The sequence below is a fragment of the Nanorana parkeri genome, unplaced genomic scaffold (assembly GCF_000935625.1).
Source record: "Nanorana parkeri isolate BGI_ZX_2015 unplaced genomic scaffold, ASM93562v1 scaffold174, whole genome shotgun sequence".
NCBI classification, from domain to species: Eukaryota; Metazoa; Chordata; class Amphibia; order Anura; family Dicroglossidae; genus Nanorana; species Nanorana parkeri.
In genome coordinates this window covers 1,719,634-1,734,488 of record NW_017306442.1, presented here as the reverse complement: position 1 = coordinate 1,734,488, position 14,855 = coordinate 1,719,634, and the positions used below count along the sequence as shown (strand labels likewise).

General features: G+C 45.7%; 1 protein-coding gene across 1 annotated transcript; it reads right to left on the bottom strand.

Annotated features, from left to right (window-relative positions):
- Positions 1-7,112: 7,112 nt before the first annotated feature.
- LOC108785676 (frizzled-1) lies at positions 7,113-8,747 on the bottom strand (the record flags this gene model as incomplete). The annotated part of the gene is made up of 1 exon (XM_018554798.1): positions 7,113-8,747. A coding segment is annotated over one exon (1,635 nt), but the record flags the coding sequence as incomplete, so codon positions are not given.
- Positions 8,748-14,855: the final 6,108 nt, after the last annotated feature.

The window sequence follows — 14,855 nt, the reverse complement described above, 5'->3', positions numbered from 1 at the left end:
CAAAACACAGTACAGAGAACAATTTTCTTTCCAAATAGAGTACGTTTTGTGCAAGCAATTAAACATTTTTTTGTAGTTCTGCAATGTGAATGGGAAACAGGTTACACATATAAGAGGAGGAGTTTGTATGTTCTCCTTATATTGATGGGGCGTTTCCGATGTGCAGTTTTCTTCCAGAATCCATAAACGTACCTCGAGATTGAGGTGTTTCCGGCCTAACAACCAAGAGTTGAGTTCTGCTGTGTATATTGGCCCTATAAAAAAAGGATATTACTTTATATACAGTGGGGGGAATTTACAGACAAAATCTGGAGCAGCTGTGCCCGGGAACCAATCAGATTCTCTTTCATTTTCAAATCTTAACTGAACAAACTGAAGAGAGAAGCTGATTGGTTGCCATGCACAGCTGCTCCGGATTTTGATAAATGCCCCCCTTTGTGTCAATTGTGCCAAAGCACTTCAGAAGGCAATTCTTTCCAGGTAGGATCTAGCTGAGGGTCAACGTGCACCGTACCATCTTAGATCTGCCAAACCAGTAATGTAATAAAAGGACCCACCTAATCTATCCGATCAATTTCTATCCAACCAGACGGGCACTTGCACTACATAGATGATGGCAGATATAAAAGTAAATTGTAGAGGGGATGGCCAACCTAAATTTCAGCATCTATGAGTCAACAAAAGTAAAATCCCAAGAAGTAAAAGTGAAACAAAGATTCGAATGAGATTCTAAAATCAAACCTTTCCATAGTATCCCTTATAATCCGTGACTCTCTCTCACTCACACTCACTCAGTCCAAGCACAACAATCAACTTCCAACTAACTCATCACTCGTTATGGAAAACAATATATGGGGATATATAGGAACTATGGAATGAAATAGTTGATGAATAGCTTCTCTCTGAAGAGTGGGGCTGATTTTTTTACAAAGGGGTGGGGGATGGGATGCGGCTGTTATGAATAGCAACCAAGTTTAAACTTTTGTTCTCTAACCAGCACCAACGCAATACAACATAACTATGGGCCAGGCCTCCGACCACGACGGCTAAAACGTTGTGCATCGCAACAAAAAAAAAGGACATGTGCCCATTGATTTCAATAGGGCAGCGCGACAATATGTGATGACATGGTGATGAGTTTATAAGTTAAATGTGTATTGGTGTTGAGTTATGTTTGAGTGCGTTATGCTGTGTAACCTGGTTATGAAAAGACAGTCAGCACCATCCCTCGTTATCTCCCATTGTACTCTGTACTCTGAGTACATTGATTTCAATAGGGCCGCACGACAATTGCTGTCTGCAATTGTGCAGAAACAAGCGATGCCAGGACACGTGTCCCGGATCACTCAGGTCTGTACCGGGCCCAAGACTGTAACACAGGGCACAATTGGAGCCGGTGCACACCTAGGCAATTTATCGCGCAAAACACAGCTTTGCGTTGAAGTCAATGGAGGCTGTTCACACCGCTGCAGTTTGTCACACAGAAGAAATTGCCTGTCACTCAAAAAAAGATACAACAGCTGTTTTCGGGCGGTTGTCACACAGTTTGGGTCCCATAGACATCTCTATGCATTGAAAACCGCATGGTTTTCAAAAGAACAAGTCGCGCAAACGAAAACGTGTGAAAACTGCTCACCAGCTCAGTCGCCTAACCATAGTATCAACTGCAATAACCAGTCACCTCAGTAAAATGAACCAGTGAGCAGGCACCTACCTACACAGTTAAAATACATATCTACATACTGCAGGATTTGTAATTCTGTGCAGCCAGTTTTGTAGTGCAGCCACCCCTGTGCTACAGCACAGCCAGATCCTTGATCTTCCTGCAGACTACACTACAAGTCAAGCAACGCAGCCTGCTCCAGAAGGCACCTCTTTCTTTGAGTGGACACAGAAGAAGCAAAACACTGTGGAGGGTCACCCCTCTGCTAGCATGTTCAGTGTTAGACTGTGAAAATAATAGACCCGATTCCTCCATCAACACGAACAGCTTGTGGATGGAGGAATCCCGCTGTTTACATTGTATTCTGACAGGAGCCGACGGCAGTGGCGTCACAAGGGGGGTGCGGCCTGCACTCAGGTGACACCATTGGAGGGGTGACACCAAAATGACTGAGTCATTTTGGTGTCACCCACTCTTGAAAAGTCAGATATATATATATTTTACACGCATGCACACAATTCTGCTAGTTGTATGTTAAAATACATTTCACAACTATAGATACAAACATAACAGGATTTTGTGGTTAGTTTTTTCATTTCTGCCTTCAGTTCAGGTAAAGGCAGAACCCCGGCCTCCACCCCTTCTAACCACTCACTAGCATTAAAACAAAAAGCAATCCCATCCAAAAGCCTTTTACTCCCCTAAATCCACAGTCACGTGACACTCCAGCCCTGAAGTCTTCTCTTCTGTGCACAGGAGATGGGGTCCTTCTTTGGGGGTCCATGCCACTGCTTTGCATCATGCAGTTTAAGGGCCCATTTACACCTATCTATTGTGGTATGGCACACCCAATACATATGCCTTGCAACCCTCAGCCATACACTAGCATGAATTGTACTGTATTGGAAAAAATGTTGTACCTCCGATTTTTGGTCTGAATGAGTCCTAAAGCATATCTATCACATAACAATACAAAAGCAGAATAACATGAAAGGTGAATAGCAAGCAGCCTCCAGTGTCCTATCTTATCTTCAGCATTCCTTACCACCAAGCTAACATGGCATAGTAGCCAGAGTTTATGGTTATCTGGTCAACATGCATCCATCCCCATCCCACAATGCAATACTCGGTGCCTGCATGACAAAGAACATGAGCACTGTTGGGTGGGGAATCGGACTAGCAATACTCAAATACCAACTCAAACATGTATGAATGAAGGGTGTGGGAATAGTCTGCCATTTAACTGACAAGGGGACCCTCGAGACACAGGACACTAAGGGAGACCGCCAGCCCCACACAAAGCTACGGGAGAGAGCAAGCCCCACAGAACCCCACGGGAGAGAGCAAGCCCCACAGAACCCCACGGGAGAGAGCAAGCCCCACAGAACCCCACGGGAGACAGCCTGCCCCACAGGAGACAGCCTGCCCCACAGAACCCCACGGGAGACAGCCTGCCCCACAGAACCCCATGGGAGACAGCCTGCCCCACAGAACCCCATGGGAGACAGCCTGCCCCACAGAACCCCATGGGAGACAGCCTGCCCCACAGAACCCCATAGCAAGCTACAGCAGACCACCCCACAGAATGCTACGGGAGACCGCCTGCCCCACAGGAAGCTACTGGAGACCACCTGCCCTGCAGAACCCCATGGAAGACCACCTGCCCCACAGGAAGCTACGGCAGACCAGTCCACAGATCCCTCATAGGAAGCTACAAACAACCACCCCACACAGAAAGCTACGGGAGACAGGCCCATAGGAAGCTCCTGCTCAGTAAATAAATGTTATTCACATGTGTAATGTTCTAAAAAAAATTGCAGCGCAAGGTGTCAGTGTCTCTGGAAAGGCTAATCCCCCCCCCCCCCCACACCATAAAGTCACCTAATCTGCACTCCCTTGCAGCATTTTGCACCTCCGCAGCTGGCAAAAATGCCCAGCACTTCCCTTGTGATGGTGTCCAGGCCTAGCGCTAGACTCAAGCATGATCACTTGACCAGGGGTGTGACACCAATGCTCCCCAGGGTTGCCAATGCAGCTGATCTCAGTGCTGGCTGCTGAGGTGCAAGGAGCTCTGAGGAAGTGCAGGTAAGGCAAGTATATAAATAAGGGGTGCAGGGGATGTCATTTCCAGAGATATTCTCATCTTGCCCTGAATGGGAGAGCAGATAGGAACCCTTAAAAAAAAAAAAGTCACATTAAAAAATGCACCCAGCCAAACATTACAATGGTAACTAAAGCTGTGTTCTCTAAAAATACACACAACCAAGTGAAAGATTTCTGTTTACATGCCACGGCTTATTACACACATCTGCTCCCCGTACTATTCTTAAATAACCCCAAATTAGTTCCCCAAATATGTAACCAGTTTGTGGAATTTCACCGCAACTGCTGAAGACTTCTCTTCAAAACAAGAAAAAAAAAAGCTGCCCATACGCTGCTAACGTCGTCATGGCCGACAGCCACCTTTCCAAAAATATTCCACCATGCCGAGCATGGTGACTGACACTTTACCTTCACTTGTCAGCCTTGAACTTCTTAAAATTTCACAAGCCCCCACCCTCCAACTAGGCCTTGGCCCTAGCCAACGTTCACTCTAGGCCTGATGGGATTTCAAAATGGGAGGAGGAGACAGAGAAAGCTTTTTAGTGATGGGCCAAAGGCCTCCCCCAACAGCTCTGGTCACAAAAAGCTCATTTGGAGAACAGGCAACGTGCTACTCACAGCTGGAAAAGGCCTTGTAAACGTTGCTACTGGAGCCACTCAAACATGCAACCTTGCTCACATGAGGGTTTTTGGCCTGTACCATTCAGCAAGGGTACAGCATACATTATCTAAGCCTAGAAAAAGGTCAACTCGAGTAACACCGTCTTCTATTAGCAACACAACCAACTCAAGACTTGTTCCTAATAATCTACCCTATCACATTAAAAAGCTACAGAATATATAATTATTATTTTTATGAATAATAAATAATATTCATTAAAGCATCTGCCTAATGTTAAGTGTCAAAATACATCAATATACACATTGCATAAATATGCCCAATTGATGCTTACAAAAAGTTTTAAGAGCAACAAAAGATGAATTATACCCAAAATAGATGGCTGGACCACACCGCTTGTTTATATATTTTCTACTTGTAATTTTGATACTCAACCTGATATTCATTTTTTTTTTTTACAAGCTTTGTGTGAGTAGGTATAATGTTGTGTTGAAAGGAATATTTAACAACATGGGCAGAAAGGTTAAACGATTTTTAGAAGGCTAAATTAGTTACTGAAACCCCACATACAGTATGTACATAGACAGCACTGCAAAGTATAAACATTCTATTATTGTCACATGAAAAAGGCAAAAAAAGGAAGCTCTTTAACTAAACAAAGGAAAAAACAAAAGGTTCCATTTTAAACTAGGAAAAAAAAATAAAAGAAAGAAAGTTTGATTTTTATTTTAACAGCTTTATGCATGTTTTATTTGTATGCAATAATATTGTGGTTCTAAAAAAAAAAAAAAAAGGCTGAAATAAAATAGCTATTAAAAAAAATCATATGCAATGTCATTAATTAGCTTATGTGTGGTTCCAAGTAAGATAAAAAAATAAATTAAAAAAAAAAGGGGGGAAGAGGGGGAACTTGTGGTAAACTATATGGCTCTTTAGAACTGCATTAACTCAGCCAATTTAAAGGCGTCCATTACAAGCTTTTAACCACAAACAAAGCAAGATTGCATTCATTCCACAGCAAAATTTGCTCCACGCCCTGTTGCTATAAAACACACTGCTATGCATCATGCCCACTTTGGCAATTACCTAGTTAAATCAATCTGTGCTCTGCCAAATGGGGATTCCAGGAAGATTTGTATCAGGAGCTGACAAGGTTAACAAAAGGCGGACCTCAGAGAATGTTTAACAAAAGAATCAACTTTCAGCTTGCAATGAATGGAGAATATGGAGTCACTAGTTTTGCTGGGGCAGAGAAAAAAAAAGTGCTTTAGACTGTGCTAGGAAGAGAAAGAAAAAAGAAATTGGCAAAAAACACCACCAAACAAAAACAACCTTCCCCAAAACAAAAAAACACTTCATATATAAGGGTCTTTTAAGCTCTAATGTTGTGTTCCAAATGTAATAAGCTTTCAGAATAATGCAAACATTCTTATAAATAATAAGACATTGTAAGCAAAATTAAACTAATAAAGCACTTTGCTAAAATAGCTTCTGTGTTCTGCCCAAAAACATTAAAAAACAAAAAGAAAAAAAAAGGGCTATTTATGAAACCATGATCCTCAAATTTCAAGCTTTGATTAATTATGAAAGGTGAGGGGGCTGCAAGTAAAGAATCCCAACCCCCCTTAAAAAAAAATCAAATGGAACTTGATAAAAAGGTCATGGTGCAAAAGCGTAATTATGGAAGGTGAGGGGGGCTGTTGGATTGTGGTGGCACTGACTGCAAGCATAGAGCCACCAAAAGTAAAACTGAACTTGATAAAAAGGTCATGGTGCAAAAGCGTAATTATGGAAGGTGAGGGGGGCTGTTGGATTGTGGTGGCACTGACTGCAAGCATAGAGCCACCAAAAGTAAAACTGAACTTGATAAAAAGGTCATGGTGCAAAAGCGTAATTATGGAAGGTGAGGGGGGCTGTTGGATTGTGGTGGCACTGACTGCAAGCATAGAGCCACCAAAAGTAAAACTGAACTTGATAAAAAGGTCATGGTGCAAAAGCTTTAATTAATTATGAAGGGTAAGGGGGGCTGTTGGGTCCTGGTGGCACTAACCGACTGCAAGCAGAGGGCCAAAAATAGTAAAAACCAAAATAAAAATGGAATTTGATAAAAGGTCATGGTGCAAAAGCGTAATTATGGAAGGTGAGGGGGGCTGTTGGATTGTGGTGGCACTGACTGCAAGCATAGAGCCACCAAAAGTAAAACTGAACTTGATAAAAAGGTCATGGTGCAAAAGCTTTAATTAATTATGAAGGTTGAGGGGGGCTGTTGGGTCCTGGTGACACTACCTGACTGCAAGCAGAGGGCCAAAAATAGTCAAATAAAAAAATGGAACTTGATAAAAGGTCATGGTGCAAAAGCTTGTAAAAGGCGTAAAGTTTTATTTTTTGTTTGTAATGAAGCTAAAGATAAAAAGCTGCTTACAAGTGCTATCAAAGTCCTTGTTTGTAAAGAACTCCCCCCCCCCAAAAAAAAATAAAGCATTTTTATCTTTAAGCAGATGACGTAGCAAACCAAAAAAAAAGTTATTTTTATAAATCTAAGACACAGCAGCCTTAGAACCGAGTTAGAACATTCTACATTGTGTTTTGTTTTTATATATAAAAAAAGTCAAGATCTGTACTCATTTAAATACAAAATATACTTACAAAAATGTTACAGCTATTATATACATGAAAAAAAAAACATTCACACTGTACAGCTCAGCAGTCCCGAGGTTTAGGGACCCCTCAGACTGTAGTCTCCCCCTGTTTACTGTTGGTGAGTCTTGTATAAAACTTTCTCCACGAGTTGAGCGTTTTGCCCGACCAAATCCAGAAGCCGGACGTTATTCCGACAATCAAAGTCATGAGATACTTGATCATGAAGACCGTAAAATCCGGGCTCATGGGAGGGTGGTTGGTACTGGGGCAAGGGATGGCATAGGTCTTGCAGCTTTGACTCACCCAACTTTTCTCCCATTGTTCCCTGAACGCTTGCTCGTAAAAATAACAAGCGATGACGATGGTGGCGGGGACGGTGTACAGGACGCTGAAGATCCCTATCCTCACCATCAGCTTCTCCAGCTTTTCCGTTTTGGTCCCGTCGTGTTTCATGATGGTTCTAATCCTGAAGAGGGACACAAAGCCGGCCAGCAGAAAGGACGTGCCAATGAACAAGTAAACAAAAAGCGGGGCCAATACAAATCCACGCAGGGCGTCCACGTTATTGATCCCAACGAAGCACACTCCGCTCAGGATATCCCCGTCCACTTGCCCGACCGCAAGGATGGTGATGGTCTTGATGGCCGGCACTGCCCAAGCGGCCAGGTGAAAGTACTGCGAGTTGGCCTCGATGGCTTCGTGCCCCCATTTCATACCAGCCGCCAGGAACCAAGTCAGGGACAGGATGACCCACCAGATGGAGCTGGCCATGCTGAAGAAGTAGAGCATCATGAAGAGGAAGGTGCAGCCCTCCTTCTTGGTGCCCTGTGCCACCGTCTTGTAGCCGTCCTCGGAGAACCGGTCGTTGCAGACCACCTTGTCCTCCAGCAGGAAGCCGGCGATGTAAGCGATGGCCACCATGGTGTAGCAGCCCGAGAGGAAGATGATGGGCCGCTCGGGGTAGCTGAACCGCTTCATGTCCACCAGGTAGGTCAGCACGGTGAAGAGGGTAGAAGCGCAGCAGAGCACCGACCAGATGCCGATCCAGATGCGGGCGAAGCGCAGCTCCTCAGAGGCGAAGTACATGAGCCCGTGGACCTTGCCCAACTCGCAGGGGGCGCCGCAGTCCTTCTCGCCCAGGAAGTGGTAGTTGACGTAGGCAGGCACTTTGAGGGCCCGGGGGCAGGTGAACTTGTCCCTGTAGGGGGAGCGGATGTTGGGGTTGCTGGTCCAGAGCTCGGGCAGGGCAGGAGTTGGGGTACCCTTGTCAGATGTGTTCTGCCCCACGCACAGCTCTCCAGCGCCGTTCACCGGGAACTTCTCGCAGCGCAAGCTCTCCGGCCACTGGAAGCCGAATTTGTTCATGAGAGCCTCGCAGCCCTGCCTGGCCCGCTCGCACAGCGACCTGCACGGCGGCAGAGCCTGCTCCAGCACCGTGCACACCGGGGCGTACATGGAGCACAGGAAGAACTTGAGCTCCGGCGAGCACTGCACCTTCACCAGCGGGTAGAACTGGTGCACCTCCAGCCCGGCGTCCTCCTGGTTGGTGTGCCCCAGCAGATTGGGCATGATGGTCTGGTTGTAGGCGATGTCCGTGCACAGGGGGATGGCGATGGGCTGGCAGTAGCCGTGGTCCGGGATGGAGATGCCCTTCTCCCCATTGTACTGAGCCCGCACCGCCGCCAGGCAGCCCCACAGCAGCAGCGCCAGCAGGCTGGAAAGTTTACAGTATTATTATTATTTTGTCCCCTGGTGCCATTATTATTTAAAAAATAATAATAAAAATTATGACACTACGGGACATGCTAAGGTGTCATATTGCTGTATAAAAATATTGTTTTCATAAATATTTTTATACAGCATTATGCAATAGCCCAGCAGTGCCACACCTCACCTGACCACCCCCATCCCTCCCCTGCCAGGATAGAAGCCCAACCCAGCAGCCATGTTGACTCACCGTGGACAGGGGGAGGATGAGGCTGCAGCCATGGAGGGTGGAGATTGGGACCGTGCAGCAGTGCGTGCAAAAGCAATCCTTCCTCCTCTGCTGAGTGGGAGGTGGCAACCCGGGTTGCAGAGATTGTTGATGCACATAGAGACAGGAGGGTGCTGCCCTCTAGCGTCAGGATGGGGAAGTGCAGCAGAGGCAGCTGGTCCAGAAACTGCTTCAGCGCTAGTTTATGGGGTACAGGGCCCCACAACAATGACTGGGCCCGGGGCACATGGCACTTTTGCCCTGCCTTAAAGACGGCCCTGAGTGCACAGACCTTATACGGTGCATAATGTGTTGGGCTGGTGTGAAGGAGCTCTAAAAAGAGAACTGTGTGGTAAGTGTTTTTCCCCATAGTTCTCTTTAGGGTCACGGGAGGACATATACTAACCTCCTCCCGTGACCCAAAGCTCAGTATATAGCGAGCTATTGCCCGCGATATACTGAGAGCGCCACAGCCGGGACGGATCCCGACAATACTGTCATGATCCACCCAGCTGTGTGAGTGAAAGCTGGCTCTGCCTATCTAGAGGCAGAGCCAGCTGTGCCTACCCCCTCCCCATCTATTCCTTCACTCAGCACAGGAGGATCGGAGAAGGGAGGGGGGAATCCGTGTGGGAGCGGTGACTGACAGTCACTGCAGGGAGACGATTGGGAAGATAGCGGATCGGTGGCATGTTTCTGCTCACTTCCCGATCAATAGAGCTGACCTGTGACAGCTTCTTTATCACAGGTCGGCTCTAACTATGAGGATGAGTGGAAATCACTCACCTTATAGTTCTCCTTTAAAGAATGCGCTGAGATGTATAGAGTTTAATCAGATGTAATTTTTCAATGAAGTTCAATAAACGTTTAACAGTGCAATGAGTTTTAACAATGCGTTGCACCGCCGTTCACATTGCAAACCAGTGCATGTATCTTATACGGTGCATAACGTGTTGGGTTGGTATGGACCTTTACCTCCTTTCACTAAAAATCACATCAGCATACAGCTCTGCATGCTGATATGAAATCCTCTTACATTCATGAGTTGAACTTGTTTTCCATTTACTTACAAATAGAGTTCACCTACTTCCTGGTCCTCTTCGGCATTAGTAATGTAATGGGCCCAAGCGTTGCATCCTGGGAAGGTTACATCAGCAGAGCATTGCTGGGAAATCTCATGTGTATTCTCACGAGATTTCAGGGAAAGGCATTTTCCTCCCCTGAGATGATGTCCCTGGTCACATTCTAGTCACATGGCCCAGAGTTCCGGGAAGTAAAGGGAGATATATTAATCTGCCCTTAGTAAAAATGGCCACTTTGAGAAGACTGAGGAAGAAAAGAGAAGTAAGATATGCAAAGAATAAAAAAGCCGTCATTTATCTAGAAGTATGTGTTTGTAGATTGTCATTACTAAACATTTTTAAAGGTGTGCTTGTTGTTATTTGGAAGATTTGGGTAAAGTTCCTCTTTAAAGTGTCACTAAACCTAGAACAACGCGCTGAGATGTATAGAGTTAAAACAAATGTAATTTTGTTATATTTCAATAAAGTGCAATAAACAGTGCAATGCATTGTTACAACATGTTGTACTGCCGTTCACAATACACACCAGCACACAGGCCTTAGACGGTGCTTAAGGTCTCAGACTGGTGTGAAACAAGCCCTTTAAGTGTCACTAAACCCAGAACAATGCACTGAGATGTATAGAGTTTAAACAAATGTCATTTTGTAACATTTAATCACTTCAAAATCAAAAAAGTAAATGATTGGCTGTACAAACTTGTCACATCGCACTTCACAATGCACAGCAGCGCACAGGCGTTCATGGTGCATACTGCATGTGGCTGGAGTAATTGGGCCATTAAAGTGACACTAAACTCAGGAGTTAAAGCTTAAAAATACATTCAAGTAACATTACTGCATCTTTTTTGTGTATCACTCGGCTGTAGATCCTCAAATCATCTCTGAATTGGTGCTGACACTGTCCTTCCTTCTGGAGGGGGGCTACTTTTGTTCCCCATGGTCCCTGTGTGTGTTGTAAAGTTGTCACTGCTCCAAGCTCACTCCCGGGATGGACTTCAATCTCAATACAGATTAGTAAACTAAACACGAGATTGTAGTCCATCACAGGAGTGAGCTTGGAGCGGTGACTACTTTACAACACACACAGTGACCATGGGGAACACAAGTAGCCCCCCTCCAGAAGGAAGGACAGTGTCAGCACCAATTCAGAGATGTTTTGAGGATCTACAGCTGAGTGATACACAAATAAGATACATTTTTGTTAATAGTTAGGGTACTTCGTGTATTTTAAGACTTACCTACGGAGTTTAGTGTCACTTTAAAGCCTTGGTCTCAACTGGAGGGTTGTGACCCAAAAGTGGGTTGCGACCCTGTGTTCAGTGGGTCGTCGCATGCCTTCCACTTTTCTAGGTGGGAGGGTCCTCTGCCTCCCCCTAGCGTAGCACTGTCAGTCCTCACGCCGAGCAGCCATTCAAAATATGCTGCCCGCTGCCGAGTGTCAGCTTGAGGTGGGGTGGGGTTATGGCCGTGAGGGAGCTCCATCCATACGTGCATTGCCTACAGCACCCTTGCGTGTCCTATAGAGGTGCCTGGACCGGAGTGATGTCACATCCTGGCTCCTGGCACCTGTACAGGTGATGCACATATGGATGGCACTCCTTCACAGCGCATTCTGGTGTGGGAGGTGCATTGCATTGCTATTCATTTGAATGGTATCCCAAATGTAACTCCCACCCACAGTCCTATCGCCCCCACATCAGAACACGTGGTACCACATGCCGTGCGTTCCATTACAGTTTCGGTAAGGAGTGCGGTATGGTTCCTGTTTCTGTCCACCCTAGAACCAGTCTGTGTGGCTGGTGGACTGGGGAGCAGCAGCCTTTGTGGCAATCTGCCTGTGTGGCAAAGCAGCAGCCTGAGTGGCAATCCGCCTCTGTGGCCAACGAGCAGTCTTCCTGTGTGGCCAGTGGACGTTTAAGTTAAAGGACCAACTTGAAGTCGGTGAGACTGAAAACTGTTGTTATTGTGACAGAAAACAGTTCTTTATGTTTGAAAACCCCTGCGAGGGAACACCTGTGTGGACTTTTCTTTTGAATTGAGCGTTAATAAAAGTGGGCAAAGAAGGCCTTACAAAGTGAAAAGTGAGTGGCAGTGTACTGAATGCGCTACCATTTGAAGCGAATCCTCACAATATATATATATATAACCTTTAATATTAGTCACCTGTGCCATTTGTAGTGTCGCACAACACATCCAAAAAAGCATATGGACTACAGAGATAAGTGCTAATGCATCCAGCGTCGGCACGTAAAAGAACAGTTAAAATGTCCAGTCATATTCATAATACTGACACCCACACAGGCTAAATAAAGGGAAATGGGGACACATGTTCAGTACAAACAGATAGCGCATTGCAAACTGGGAATTGCAGTTAGCAGAGAGCATGGTACATGACCGCAATATAGCGTAAGTGCACCAGTCGTACCCACAATCCAGAAGTTGAAGTGACATTAAAGACACAATTATTCCCCACCCCCACAATGCTGGAGTAAGGACTTACCGTAAATGATGCCTCTTGATCTGATCATCTTCTTTTCAGTAGTTTTCAGGCGTCCCTCCAGTGCTGGTGCCGGTCTCTGATCTGTGTCCCACGGTGCCTGTCCGCATGCACGCTCCCAGCTGTGTGCATTGACGTAAGCTGCCCATACACCTTGCGATCATCAGACAACACTTTCGTATGGTGGCCCCATCCTGCCCCGATTATTGCAAGGTTGGATCAGCGGTAATTAGAAGAAAGCACCTGGACGAATTGCGGTAATCGACCGCACGTATTTTGTTGACGGAAACGTCACCAACCTCCCGAAAATCATATGATCGACCGAAGTTTTTTAACCTGCTGGAAAAGTCAAAAGTCAATCAGTTGTACGCTGCCCATCAACCTTACGAATATCGGACGAAAACGCGATTGCATACGAAAATCAGCCGATATTCGTAAGTTGCATGGGCACCTTTACACTGTGTCTCTCCTCTTCTCCCCACTGATGATCTCTACTGCGGATGCGCCCCCGCCCATGATCCTGCTCGGCCGCTCGACAATCCTTAGACGGGAGTGAGCGGTGATGACACAGGTAAGTAATAGCTTTTTTGTTAACTTTTTTATTTTTTGTAAGGTTTTTGCATGTCTACTGCTTGCAAGCAGTAGAAACATAAAAAAAAAACCAGAGGGGGGAATCGATCAAAACTGGAGCAGACAAGATTTGCACTGCAGCCAATCAGCCCCTCTCATTTTCAAATCTTGCCTGAGCAAACTGAAGTGAGATGCTGATTGGTTGCCATGGGCTACTGCTCCAGATTCTGTCTGCTCCAGTTTTGATAAATTCCCCCCAGAGTGTTTAACTGTACTTTAAGGAAAAAGAGACTCCATCGGAGTGCGCAATTATTAAAAGACAGAGGAATGGTATGTGCTTGTCATTTTAATACATTGATATACTGGTAGTGTAGTTATGTACACTGGACTAGATTAGTATTTTATCTTGAAACTTTGAGAGACTCTGTAAGCTGGCCAGATACGGCTGGAATTCTGGCCAATTCCTGTTCAATCGTCTCAAATTTGAGCCGTGGGTGTAGCTGACGGCACCACCTTGCCTTAGAAAAAAGCGGCTAAGTTGGGTGGAAAATTCTCAGCCGGTCAGTGACTGCGTCCTATCATTAGCCGTGACTAGGAAACCCTTGTTCATTTAAACTAGGGATGCACCGATATATCGTCCGCCGAAACATATCGGCCAAAAATGGCACTTTTGGCCTGCCGACACATCGGTGCACCCCTGCTTTATTTCCTCCCCTCTGGATGCTGCTCTGTGTCCCAGCGGGGAGGAGAGAAAGTGTGACAGCCGGACGAGCGCTGTGAGCGGCCGGCGTCTCTCCTCCCACACCGCTCAGCCTCCTGTCACAGATCAGCAGAAGGGTGTGTGGGCGGAGACAGCTAGCGCTGTCACAGGAGGCTGAACTCTCCTCCCCGCACCGCTCGCTCAGCCTCCTGTGACAGCTGTCAGGATGGAGAGCGGGTACAAGCGGTTAGTGATCAGTGATCGCTGAGTGTTTGTAAATAATTGAGGACAGAGTATGGTTACTATATCCTCCATTATGAATGAATGGGAAGTGATCTACATCACATCTACATCCCCTCCTGTCCATTCATGATTGTGGTTATAGTAAACATACTCTGTCCGCATGTTATGAATGATCAGGAGCACTCAGTATAGAGGATTCCCGTTCATCTTTGGAAAAAATTAGGATAAAAAAACATTTTCGGTTTCGGCCTGACAATTTTTTTTATTTCGGATTCGTTTCGGTTTAGAAATTTCCATTTCCGTGCACCTCTAATTGAAACGTGTGTAGTTCTGGGTCGGTGTGCGATCTGATTACAGGGCATGATCAGAAGTTTCTGATAACATTTGGAGGGACTGTCCCTCTTGTGGAACTAAATTCTCTGTCCCTCTTTTTATAGTATAGAATAGAAAGTACTTTTTAAAGATGAAATCCGGGTATACATTATTAAGCATTCTTCCATTGGTCCAGCTTGGCCAATGTCATACCTGATCAGTCCACGGGGAGGGGATCCTAAGTGTAAAGCACTGTAGTAGCCGGAGCTCATACAGTGCTGGTCACGATCCTCCAAGTCCTGCATGGTGCTGTGCAGAGCAGATTCCCATCTACTCTGAAAACACAGAGACAGGAAGTGAAGTAAAATCTTTCTAAAAAGTAAGGGATTAAAACCCCATCTGAGACTGTTGCCGCAGGAAAAGTCATCATTGGAAGACTTCCCCCTATAAT